Here is a 13,141-nt window from a genome sequence, read left to right on the forward strand (position 1 = left end):
AGCAATGTGAGACACAAAGTTGACGTGAACAGTTCACATTGGGGTTATTTAGAGTAAAAAATAATAGGTAGAAAAGGCTCTGGCTCTTATAAGAGTACAGCAAAGTCATTAAACACCTGTCATTCAAAGATCAGTGATTGTTATACAGTGTTGAACTCTGTTGCACCTGCACAGTAGGAGCTAGTGAACACACCCTCCTCCGTCCTCTCCTAAAGCCTCTGACAGTGTGCTCCGACCTGCACAGGTACTACTGGGGTGTGGTCAGATGACACTAACCTGGCTGGTGCGTTTTTCAACCTCTGCTCTGATTCTTCACTCAACCTAACAAAAATACTAGTACGGTATTGACCTTTTTTATTCAACAATGGAATGAAGTTGATTCTTCAGTGAGGACTATTTTGTGGTAGGGAAAATCTTGTTCTTAAAACTAAGGTGTTTGCGGTTACTTTGGTACAGTGTGTTAACCTCGTCTGACCACTACCGGATCATTATCACGTGTGTGTGTGTCAAGTTTTCGGTCTCACTAAACCATGGACCGTCTGAAGTTAGTTCTGCAGTATTTTCAGTCCAATTCCGAGTCCATATCAAATGGAATCTGTATTGTACTGGCCCTGATCAGTGTGAAGCTCTACACCAGCTTTGACTTCAACTGCCCCTGTATTCCACAATACAACAAACTCTACGCACTGGGGGTGATGTTTGTCCCGCCTTTAATATTCTTCTTCCTGGGAATCTTGGTCAATCGACACACAGGGGTCATGATGGAAGAATGGTTGAGACCCATTGGGAAGAGAAGCAAAAATCCTGCCATTGTCAAGTGAGTTGTCAAGTGCTGCTGTCAAAACCACCTCATGCTCCTGTGTTTACGACCACTACCATCACAGCTTTTCTTCCAAAAAACGACTACTGCTTCCTGTAATTAATTGTGATGTTATTCCTTACCCTCTGCAGGTACATGTTCTCTGCCATGATGCAGAGGGCTCTATTGGCACCCATGGTGTGGATTCTGGTCACTCTGCTGGATGGGAAGATCTTCATCTGTGCTTTCAGCATGAGTGTAGACCCCAAGCCTTTCTCAGGTAGCTATAGCCCGAAACACCTGTCAATCATAACCTTAACTCATAGCCCTGTAACTAACTGATTTTCACCCAAACCCTCACCCAGAGTCAAAATAGTGTAGCCTTGTCTACTATAACATTTGAACTTGGACACAAACACAAACTTTAGTTGTACTCTACACTTTCACAGGCATGCCCAACAATACTGGCCTTGACCTGATCAAGCTCATGGCCAAGGTGCCCTGCAAGGAGGATATGATCTTCAGGAACAGCACATTTCGTAAAGCTGTTTCACGCTACGTGCGCTGCTACTCCCAAGTGAGTGCACTCCCGTTTTTAAATTTCTTCTGAAACTCATGTCTTTACTTTGCGTATTTGAGTTGATGGGTTTAGTATTCAAAGGGATTTTTAAAAATGTTGTTGCCCTACTTAGGTAGGCTGGCTTTTGTTCATTATTTGTACAGTCAAATCCCATTCCTTAACCAGGGTGTGTCAGAAACTATCACCCTGATGACTGATGTCCTCCACTCTCCATTCGAGAATGCCAATGCTTTGTACTGTATTTCCTGACAGGCGATTGGCTGGTCTATCCTCCTCTTCTTCATTCTCTTGGGTGCGCTGGGCCGTCTCATCAAGCCCTGTTTCGACGACCACGCCACCAACCTCCAGACGCGCTACTGGAGCAACTACCTGGACATCGAGCAGAAGCTCTTCGATGAGACCTGCGTGCTTCACTGCCGCGATTTTGCCCGCAAGTGCGTTGTGCAGTTCTTCGAGGGCATGCGGGAAGACGCAGTACTCAGACTGCCTCTCTCACCCGAAGTCAGGTACAGGGGGGAAGAAGACATGGTGGATGAAGAGGAGGAGAGACTCCATGGGATCACCAAGCAGGAACAGATGGATCAACTGCTTCAAACATGGTTCCAGTGTAAACCTGAGCTGGATGTCACTAGGATGGCCTACAGACCTAGGGTGTGTGTCACCTGGGAGGACCACAATGGACAAACCCTCTACTCAGATGTTTAGATGTGTGTGTGCGCACAATAGTATAAGAATCTATAAGCTACAAACAATACATTCAACATGATTATGTCGAAAATACTTTTAGAGAGCGGACCTTAGAAATCTTGTTCCTCAGAATATTTGAATATGCTGGGATTTAGACTAGCTAGTTTTGCATAGTTAATTTTACATACTCCATGAATACAAGACATGCAAATTACAGATGGACTGACAAATAGTCCCTAGTGGTGCCTGATTCATCTAATCCCATCAAATAACTAATTCAGAGGTTACTACTATGTAATTATAATTTTACCATATATATATTAGAGAATCCCTGGTAATTTCTGTACCATAACATAAAGTGCCAATAAATATTATTATTGTATATTTTAATTTACTGTATATGTACTAAAGGACACATGGTTTTAGTCGCTTTCAGCTACAGTGCCTGCAGAAATTATTCATAGCCCTTGATGTATTCCACAGTTTGTTGTGTTACAGCCTGATTTCAAAATGGATTAAATTGTTTTCTTCTCATCCATCTACACACAATACCCCATAATAACAAAGTGAAAACATGTTTTAGGATTTTTTTAAAAAATGTATTGAAAATGAAATACAGAAATATCTCATTTACATAAGTATTCACACCCCTAAGTCAATACATGTTACAATCACCTTTGGCAGTGATTACACTGTGAGCTTTTCTGGGTAATTCTTGAAGTGCTTTACACACCTGGATTCTTCAATCTCCCTAGTCCTTGCCAATGACAAGCATACTCATTACATGATGCAGCCACCACCATGCTTGAAAATATGAAGAGTGGTGCTCAGTGATGTGTTGTGTTTGCCCCAAACATAACACTGTATTCAGGACATAATGTTAATTTCTTTGACACATTTTTTGCAGTTTTACTTTAGTGCCTTATTGCAAATAGAATGCATGTTTTTGAATATTTTTTTAATATGTACAGGCTTCCTTCTCACTCTGTCATTTAGGCTAGTATTGTGGGGTTACTACAATGTTGTTGATCCATCCTCAGTTTTCTATCACAGTCAAACTCTTTAACTGTTTTAAAGTTTTAAAACTTTATAGTGAAATTCCTGAGCAGTTCCCTTCCTCTCCGGCAACTGAGTTAGGAAGGACACCTGTATAATGTAGTGGCAGGGTGTATTGACACACACTCCAAAGTGTAATTAATAACTTCACCACGCTCAAAGGGATATTCAGTGTCAGATTATTACATTTTTCCCATCTACCAATAGGTGCCCTTCTTCACCAGGCATTGGAAAAACTCTGGTCTTTGTGGTGGAGTTATTGTTTGGTAGTCATTCAAAAACCACGTTAAACACTATTATTGCACAAAGTGAGTCCATGCAGCATATTATGTGACTTGTTAAGCACATTTGTACTCCTCGACTTATTTAGACATGTCATAACAATGGGCTGAATACTTGACTCAAGACATTTCAACTTTTCATTTTCTTTTCAAAAAACATAATTCATCTTTGACATTATGAGGTATTGTGTATAGGCCAGTGGCACACAACCTCAATTGAATCCATTTATATTCAGGCTGTGACACAACAAAATGTGGGGGGAAATCAATGGGTGTGAATACTTTCTGAAGGCACTGTATATATAGCATAGATTAGACAATAAGGTTATTGTCTTTGGTTCAAGCCATGATCATATAGTGCTGACTGAAATACTGAACTGAGACAAAGTCTCATGCAACAAAGACTACTGTGAATGCAGAGACTTCCCACTGCGTGTATACATGGTGTGCTGGAAACCCTGTACTTATTAATGGAAGTTGGATCCTGTTCCGTGGTTTCCCCCGATTTCATCTTTGTGATATTAAATTGTTCCTATAGGAATCAAAGCTTTGAAGTCTCAGGATGTTGTACTGTAGCAATGCTTGACTCAAAGCCTTCCTGGTTTGGCGTTTTCTTTTTGTATTTTTAATGCAGTACAGACATGGCTCCAGAGACCACTGCCACAAGCAAAAAGGCTGAGTCCAAAGCGCTTCTAGAATTCTTCATGCTTGATAACAGTGGATCATTTTACAAAACAACTTTTGGTCCAGGGACAAGGCTCTTGCCCCGCTCTCCCCTATACCATCGTATCTTCTCCCAGGGCAAGAGAGTGATCTGTGTCACATTTCAGTTCAGCTTGTCCCCATCCTAAGTTCGCCCTCTCCTTTTCTGAGCCCTTTTCTGTGGCCCTCTCTTTGTGATCCTGCTTTTTGCCTTAGGTAATTACCTTTTGGTTATTTGACCATAACACAAGATTGAGAGACTACACCAATCAAATCATATTCATTGTTCAATCGTAGACATTTAGACTCCATGTGATGGGCTTCTTGACAGGGAGGCAGTGTGTATTTGGAAACTTGTAGAGGGTGTAAACTATCTGCTGCCGTGTGCCTCTTGCATTCCTGGGATGTTTTGCCCAGGCTTAGCTAACCATGTTGTGGAAATCTGTGGCAAAGATGTCCTGAAGAGCAACGTTTTGCGTGCCCATATGTTTTTACGATCACGGATGTTGCCCAATCAAGGAGGTGCTTGAAAAAGGTTGTTTAAAAAATAAAAAACATAGATTATCTGTTATCCAACGGAAAGAAAAGTACATAGAGGAATAAAGTCATTTTACATGGGCTCTGCATTATTTACTGAGGTTCATGGTCTATCGACGCAATGGGAACCCCATTCAACCACAAATTGACCTTTGGTAAGATATCAGAAAATACACAATCCCCCACATCACACCCTGGCCTATATTCATTTCACAGGACTGAGTCATGCCAGTATGTGACGAGGATAACAAAGAAACTGTGAAACAATACTTTAACCCCAGGATGACTTGCCAGTTTTCGACTGCAAACCCCACGCTAAGGAGCAGCCATTGGGCTGGTAAATATGCTCTTTGTTGAGTCAGTGTGTGCAGGCTTTGGGCCCACATGCTGGGGGTGGAGAGAAATATGCCCGGGTTATCTGTGAGGTTATCAACGAGACTGCTAGCTGTAAACGTATGGAAACGACCCATTAACACCATTTCCTTCATTGCATCGCTGCGTCTGTTAGTTTAGCAAAAGGCTCATCAACTCTGTTTTATTTGTGTCCCATAGTGTAGGAAGCTTTGTACGTTATTCTAAAAAGGCCTGTGCATGTTCCTATACCCCTTGAGACTTTATAGGGCTACTGTTCCTCTGCTTTAATGTTTCAAATAGAACCAAATGTCGTTAACACCAAGTTCCCCACCACCCTTCATTTGCAATGACTTTCATCAAAGCCCGATTGTTCATTCCTTTTTACATTGTCATTCTCACTGTACCCTCAACCAAGAGAGCAACATGCAAGGAACGACTTGTCTGGGTTTTCTGTTGTGGACACATCAAGGCCATCCCACCTCATCATAGATCTAGAGGCTAAAGGCAAGCCTCCTCCATCGAGTCAACATCGGTAAGTATAGACTTACACAGTGATTGAGAGTCAAGCAGGCTTGTTGTGATGTGGTAGTCAAGGCGTGAGCTGTAAATACACTGTAACCTATACATGGCAGTATTAGAGAGGACTCCCTGCCAGTGTCTTACAGTGTGATTCAGGATGGCTGATCTTGGTGTGCCCTGGTGCAAAGACTCATTATATTTGCTTCGTCAGTTACTGTTTGTGTTTCTCTTGCGATATCTCCTGAAATATGTCCATGTTGAAGCATTTCTCAAGCTTGTTCGCCCACAGGTCATATTTTTGTTGTTATCTCACACAAGCAGAACAAAACAAACATTTGAATCAAAAAGTGTAACAGTGCTTAGCTTTTAAAGTGAAGTGTTAAATTGTATAGTAGGCCAAATTCTTTATGTTGACATACTTTTATGGTGCTGAGGACTTTGGTTTTTATGGGTGTCAAAACATCAATTATTTTCCAGTGTTAACATGATAATTATACATTGCAACTGTCCACGTGCTGCATGTCGAAAACACTGTATTTTAAGTACTGTGAAAGACACAGCGCAAGTCCCACATGCCTTAACAATTAATAAAACCATTCTGACATTTGTTCTGATTTATAATCATTATCATGTGTGCATAAACTAATCTCATTAAGGCCAAATGTAGTTCAAAATGCCTTTTAAAGTTCAAGAGGAAAAAGGGGCTGGATCAGAACTTAAATTGGTTTCAAGAACCTGTTATGGTTTTCACACCGGAATGGCAGGAATTCCAAATGAACACACACCGTTATCAATGGGTTTTGAAGTGTCAGCATTGAAAAAAAATGTACAACTTCATTCCAGGTTTGCTGACAAAAATAAAAAAAAGAAACTGGACATGCATGCTCTTTCATTTCTACTAATGTGGGCACTGTTATGACCACAGTTGTTGTTAACGTACAATTATTCATCAAACAACATTCAGTATATTGTCTGATTAATATTGACAGGTTTCTGCCTTGATTAACATGTTAGTCATAACTCTTTAGAGATGATTTGCCAGTACCATTATCTTCACAAATACTTGTCACATATTGGACTGACATCTTTAAATAATATGTCCCTATCTTATTGCTTCGGGTTAAAGGTGCACCCCGGTGCATTCAGTCTATATAACTTGACTAAAGTTCAGGAACACCTCATATATTTGTTTAGCAGCAGCACCATTGCAGACACACAGTCAGATTTACTCAAAAGGAGTCAGAATGCTTTATGATAACACGGACAGTAATCAGATTGCTGAGGTCATCTCCCTCCTCGAGAGAGAGCTTGATCTGAAATAAAACGACCCCCCCCACGACCCCCCCCCCCCCCCCACTTACTATATTTGGGGCTTAATAAAACCTCAACTGCCCTTCTTTCTGATCTTCTGACCACCAGAATCAAATTACCCTAAATTGGGTTATTCTTAGGTTAGTCAGTTAGTGACAAAATTAAAGGCTTAGATGTGGGTATGGTGAAGCCAATGGCTTCTGTATAAGTGTAGGTGGATGAGTGTGCCCTTATGCTTTCATTTTGGGTCTGTTCCATTGATTTCTTTGTCAAACTCTTTCAATCAAATGAAATCAACACAAAAGCTTGTGGATCAGGTGGGGGGACGGCTCTTTGCTTGTGATGGAAAGTGCAGCCGAAGGTCTGGTATAGCGAATAATTGCACCCATTTACACAAAATACCTCCTAATGACGAATGAAAAAATGTTTTTAGATTAAAAAATAAAAAATAAAAATATTAAATACAGAAATATTTTTATTTACATAAATACTAACACCCTAAGTCAATACATGTTTGAATCATCTTTGGCAGCAATTACAGCTGTGTGTTGCTCTGGGTAATTCTCAAAGAACTTTACACTCCTGGATTGTACAATATTTGCTCATCATTCTTTTTCAAATTCTTCAAACTCTGTCAAGTTGGTTGTTGATCATTGCTAGACAGACATGTTCAAGTCTTGCCATAGATTTTCAAGACGATTTAAGCCAAAACTGTAACTAGGCCACTAAGGAACATTCAATATCGTCTTGGTAAGCAATTTGTATCCCAGTGTCTGTTGGAAAGCAGACAAAACCAGGTTTACCTCTAGGATTTTTCCTCTGCTTTGCTACATTTAGATTGATTTCTTTTTTAACTCCATAGTCCTTGCCAATTTACAAGCATACCCATAACATGATGCAGCCACCACCATGAACATATGAAGAGTGGTACGCAGTGATGTGTTGTGTTGGATTTGCCCCAAACATAACACTTTGTATTCAGGACATAAAGTAAAATTCCTTGCGTCATTTTTTACAGTTTTACTTTAATGCCTTATTGCATATTTTTTATTCTGTACCAGCTTTCTTCGTTTCACTCTGTCATTTAGGTTAGTATAGTGGAGTAACTATAATGTTGATCCATCCTCAATTTTCTCCTATCATAGCCATTAAACTCTGTAACTGTTTTAAAAGTCACAATTGGCCTCATGGTGAAATCCTTGAGCGGTTTGCTGCCTCTCCAGCAACTGAGTTAGGAAGGACACCTGTGTCTTTGTAGTGACTGGGAGTATTGATACACCATCCAAAGTGTAATTAATAACTGTTTTACCCATCTACCATAGGTGCCCTTCTTTGCGAGGCATTGGAAAACCTCCCTGGTCTTTGTGGTTGAATCTGTGTCTGACATTCACTGCTCACCTGAGGGACCTTTCAGCTAATTGTATGTGTTGGGTACAGACACTATTATTGCACACAGTCCATGTAACTTATTATGTGACTTGTTAGTCAAATGTTTACTCCTGAACATATTTAGGCTTTCCATAACAAAGGTGTTGAATATTTATTTACTCAAGACATTTCAGCTTTTCATTTTAAAATAATTTGTTTAAAAAAAATGAAAAACATAATTCACTGAATATATATATATTTAATTCAGGCTGTAACACAACAACATTTAGAAAAACTCAAGGGGAGCGAATACCTTACAGTGTTGAGTGCTTTTTGAGGTCGGTTCAGTTTCGGTTAGATTATTTTTTTAAATAATCACAGTTTTCAATTTCAAGATTATTTTATTTTACACGATGCATTTTGTGGGTTGAATGCTCCAACTACACAGAATAAAACAGTTAATGAACGTCCCATGATGGTAGTGACTGCCCATTAATGCTTATCGCTTATTAGCCATACTTAACTTTTTTACTCTAATATATTACTTTACGAAAATATTTCAGTTGTGTATATGACATTTGTTTTATTTGATGACTATTATTTTATTCCAAGTCATCTCATCTCTATAGATCTGCTGCCTATGCTGTCTGACAAAATCACTGTTTTATAGTTCTAAAAGTAAATAAGTAAATAAAGTAAATAAGCATACTTTTATGACTGCCTAATACCAACTATCAATCACTTAGATCATGTATTTTCAGGTACAGATACGTCATGAAGCAACAGCTGCTCTCTATATCAGTGTTTCCCGAAATTGTTTTTTTGCCCGAGCACTTCACAGCTGATTCAAATAATCAACTCATCATCAAGCTTTAATCATTTTAAATCAGCTGTGTAACTCTAGGGCAAATCCAAAACGTGCACCCCTTTGAGTCCTGAGGACCAAGTTTGGGAAACACTGCCTTCGGAACTCACTTGGTGAAGGCCACAGAACTGAAAATGAATGAATTCAACAACCATGTTTCTATCACTAACAAATAGAGTCATGGGTGGTAACTACAATTCACTCAAAGGCAAGGCACACTGGGAAATTATAGTGGAAGTGTGGTTTAGTGGAGTTACTCAAAATGTTCAAGGTGATACAACTAAAATATCTACCCCCTACTGCAGTGGTCACCAACCTTTTCTGAGTCAGATCACTTTCGCAGTCAAAAGCAAGCCAAGATCTACCGCTCAGATTTAAAAAAACATAAAAAAATAAAAAACATGCCTTAAAAAATTTAACATTAATCTAATAAAAAACAGTTCTGTAGGAATGATGGTCATGTTGCTTTCAAGACAATTGGGAACTTGGAGGAGATAAAACTAGTTAATATCATGACGTCAGTGATCTTCAGGTCATATTTTGCAAATATTTTCTTACTTAAAAGAAGAACTCTGCATTGTTGGTTAAGGGCATGTAAGTAAGCATTTCACAGTAAGGTCTACTACACCTGTTGTATTCGGCACGTGACAAAGTCCACCGTCAAACCAAAAGGGATCACGGCTGGTTGTGATACATACAGTGCATTCGGGAAGTATTCAGACCCCTTGACTTTTTCCACATTTTGTTATGTTGCAGAAGTACTCTAAAAAATTTTTTTTTTCAAAAGTATGAATGCCACTGCATTCTTGGGGACCTTCAATGCTGTAGATCATTTTTGGTACCCTTCCCCAGATCTGTGTCTCGACACAATCCTGTCTCTGAGCTCTATGGACAATTCCGTCGACATCATGGCTTGGTTTTTCCTCTGACATGCATTGTCAACTGTGGGACCTTATATAGACAGGTGTGTGCCTTTCCAAATCATGTCTAATCAATTTAATTTACCACAGGTGGACTCCAATCAAGTTTTAGAAACATCTCAAGGATGATCAATGGAACCAGGATGCACCTGAGCTCAATTTTGAGACTCATAGCAAAGGGTCTGAATACTTATGTGAACCAGTTTATTTTTATACATTTGCCAAAAATGTCTAAAAAAACTGTTTTTGCTTGGTCATTATGGAGTATTGTGTGTAGATTTATTTTAAATACTGACATTTAAAAAAAATACATTTTGGAATAAGGCGATAACGTAACAAAATGTGGAAAAAGTAAAGGGGCATGAATAATATCCGCAAGCACAGTTTCAGCAGAGAGGAAGAGGCGAAACGAGAGGTCTCACTCTTGCCAAACTCTGTCTAGAATAAGCTCAAAGGTTTCTATGGGCATAATATGCAAACCTAAGCTTGTCTCCTGCCTTCCTGCCTTTGGGACAAAGACTCCCATTGTTAAGGCAGAGACATGAGCATCTTGTCCTTTTATACAGATCTCTGGTTTCAACCTCGAGTGAATTGGAAAAAAAAGTTGGAAAAATGTAACCAGCACTTTCGGTTGTCAGGGAAAATGTATAGAGTAAAAAGTACATTATTTTCTTTAGAAATGTAGTGATGGAAAAGTAGTAAAAAATATAAATAATAAAGTAAAGGACAGATACCTCAAAAAACTATTTAAGTAGCACTTTAAAGTAATTTTACTTAAGTACTTTACACCACTGCAATTAGGTGAGGAGGCCAAGGTGGGCCTCCGTTGGCTCCGCTGAGAAATAGGCTAATTAGATGATTGAAAACTATACCGAACAAAAGTATCAATGCAAAATGTAAAGTGTTGATCTCATGTTTCATGAGCTGAAATAAAAGATCCCAAATGTTTGCCATATGCACAAAAAGCTTATTTCTCTAAAATGTTGTGCAAAAATGTGTTTACATCCCTGTTAGTGAGCATTTCTTCTTATCTAAGATAATCAATCCATCTAATAGATGTGGCATATCAAGAAGCCGATTAAACAGCAGTATCATTACACAGGTGAACCTTGTGCTGGGGACAATAAAAGTCTACTCTAAAATGTGAAGTTTTGTCACACAACACCACAGATGTCTCAAGTTATGAGGGAGCATGGAGTTGGAAAGCTGACTGCAGGAAGGTCCACCAGAGCTGTTGCCAGATAATGAAATGTTCATTTCGTAACCATAAGTCGCCTCCAACGTCATTTTTGAGAATTCAGCAATAAGTCCAAATGGCTTTACAACCACAGACCACTTGTAACCACGTCAGCTCAGGGCCTCCACATCCAGCTTCTTCACCTGCAGGATCGCCTAAGACTAGCCACCCGGACTGCTGATGGCAATTTAAATGCACAGAGATACCATGATGAGATCCTGAGGCCCATTGTCGTGCCATTCATCCGCCGCCATCACCTCATGTTTCAGCATGATAGTGCAAAGCCCCATGTCGCAAGGATCTGTACAAATTTCCTGGAAGCTGAAAATGTGCCAATTCTTCCATGGTCTGCATACTCACCATACATGTCCCCCCCATTCAGCATGTTTGGGATGCTCTGGCTCGACATATACGACAGCATGTTCCAGTTCCCGCCAATATTCAGCAACTTCGCTTACCCATTAAAGAGGAGTGGGATAATATTCCACAGGCCACAATCAACTGCCTGATCAACTCTATGCAAAGGAGATGTGTCGCATGAGGCAAATGGTGGTCACACCAAATACGGAGTGGTTTGGGGTCACCGTTCAAAAGTTTGGGGTCACTTAGAAAAGTCCTTGTTTTTGAAAGAAAAGCAATTTTTTTTTCGATTAAAATAACATCAAATTGATCATAAATGTTATGCAGGTGAATGAGGACCCAAAAGCGACTTGGCGAAAACAGAGTCTTTATTCCAGTAAAGGAAATAGGCAATACTCCTAGACAAATCGGAGCAGAAAACAAAACATAAAAAACTAATTCCACTCGTAGTGACGAGGACAGACTGGAGACTCGACCATAAACTGTAGGTTGCCTCGGGAAGGCACCGACCGTAGCAGACTCAGACACCTGCTCACACGCAGCATCTGAGGGAAACAAGACACGACAGGGCGAGACAAAGACACAGCACGGTGAACAATATACAAGGATCCGACAGGACAGAAACGGAAAACAAGGGGAGAAATAGGGACTCTAATCAGAGGACAAGATAGGGAACAGGTGTGGAAAGACTAAATGAGTGAGTAGGAGAATGAGGAACAGCTGGGAGCAGGAACGGAACGATAGAGAGAGGAGAGAGAGGGAGGGAGAGAGAGAGGGATAGAAAAAGGGAACGAACCTAATAAGACCAGCAGGGGGAAACGAACAGAAGGGAAAGCATAATGACAAGACAATATAAGACAAAACATGACAGTACCCCCCCACTCACCGAGCGCCTCCTGGCGCACTCGAGGAGGAATCCTGGCGGCAACGGAGGAAATCATAGATCACAAACGGTCCAGCACGTCCCGAGAAAGAACCCAACTCCTCTCCTCAGGACCGTAACGAAAAACGATAAAAAGGGAAACTAGGGTACTACTCTAAAAAAAAATGAGACACGGGTAGAGAACTGAAAGCTTTAGAGCAAACAGGACCAAACAGGCCAGGAGAGTAACAACTAGGGACAGACTGAGACACAGCAAGGGCAGGAACAAGAACAGGAGAGATGCGATGGCAGGGAACAGACTGAGACCCAGCAAGACCAGGAGCAGAAAAAAAATTACCAGACTTATTCTGCGCGCAGTCCGAACACACAGCCACGAAACGGCGCGTGTCACGCTCCTGAGTAGGCCACCAAAACCGCTGGCGAATAGAAGCAAGCGTACCCCGAACGCCGGGGTGGCCAGCTAACTTGGCAGAGTGCGCCCACTGAAGAACAGCCAGACGAGTAGAGACAGGAACGAAAAGAAGGTTACTAGGACAAGCGCGCGGCGACGGAGTGTGAGTGAGTGCTTGCTTAACCTGTCTCTCAATTCCCCAGACAGTCAACCCGACAACACGCCCAACAGGAAGGATCCCCTCGGGAACAGTAGAAGCCACAGAAGAACTAAAGAGACGGGATAAAGCAT

At 40.6% G+C, this 13,141-nt stretch overlaps 1 protein-coding gene across 1 annotated transcript; it reads left to right on the forward strand.

Annotated features, from left to right (window-relative positions):
* Positions 1-84: 84 nt before the first annotated feature.
* calhm3 (calcium homeostasis modulator 3) lies at positions 85-2,448 on the forward strand. The gene is made up of 4 exons (XM_046351876.1): positions 85-817; positions 952-1,079; positions 1,249-1,376; positions 1,632-2,448. Exons 1-4 carry the CDS (start codon positions 531-533, stop codon positions 2,082-2,084), a joined length of 996 nt encoding a protein of 331 aa, XP_046207832.1. The 5' UTR covers positions 85-530; the 3' UTR covers positions 2,085-2,448.
* Positions 2,449-13,141: the final 10,693 nt, after the last annotated feature.

This window comes from Oncorhynchus gorbuscha, linkage group LG06 (assembly GCF_021184085.1).
Source record: "Oncorhynchus gorbuscha isolate QuinsamMale2020 ecotype Even-year linkage group LG06, OgorEven_v1.0, whole genome shotgun sequence".
NCBI classification, from domain to species: Eukaryota; Metazoa; Chordata; class Actinopteri; order Salmoniformes; family Salmonidae; genus Oncorhynchus; species Oncorhynchus gorbuscha.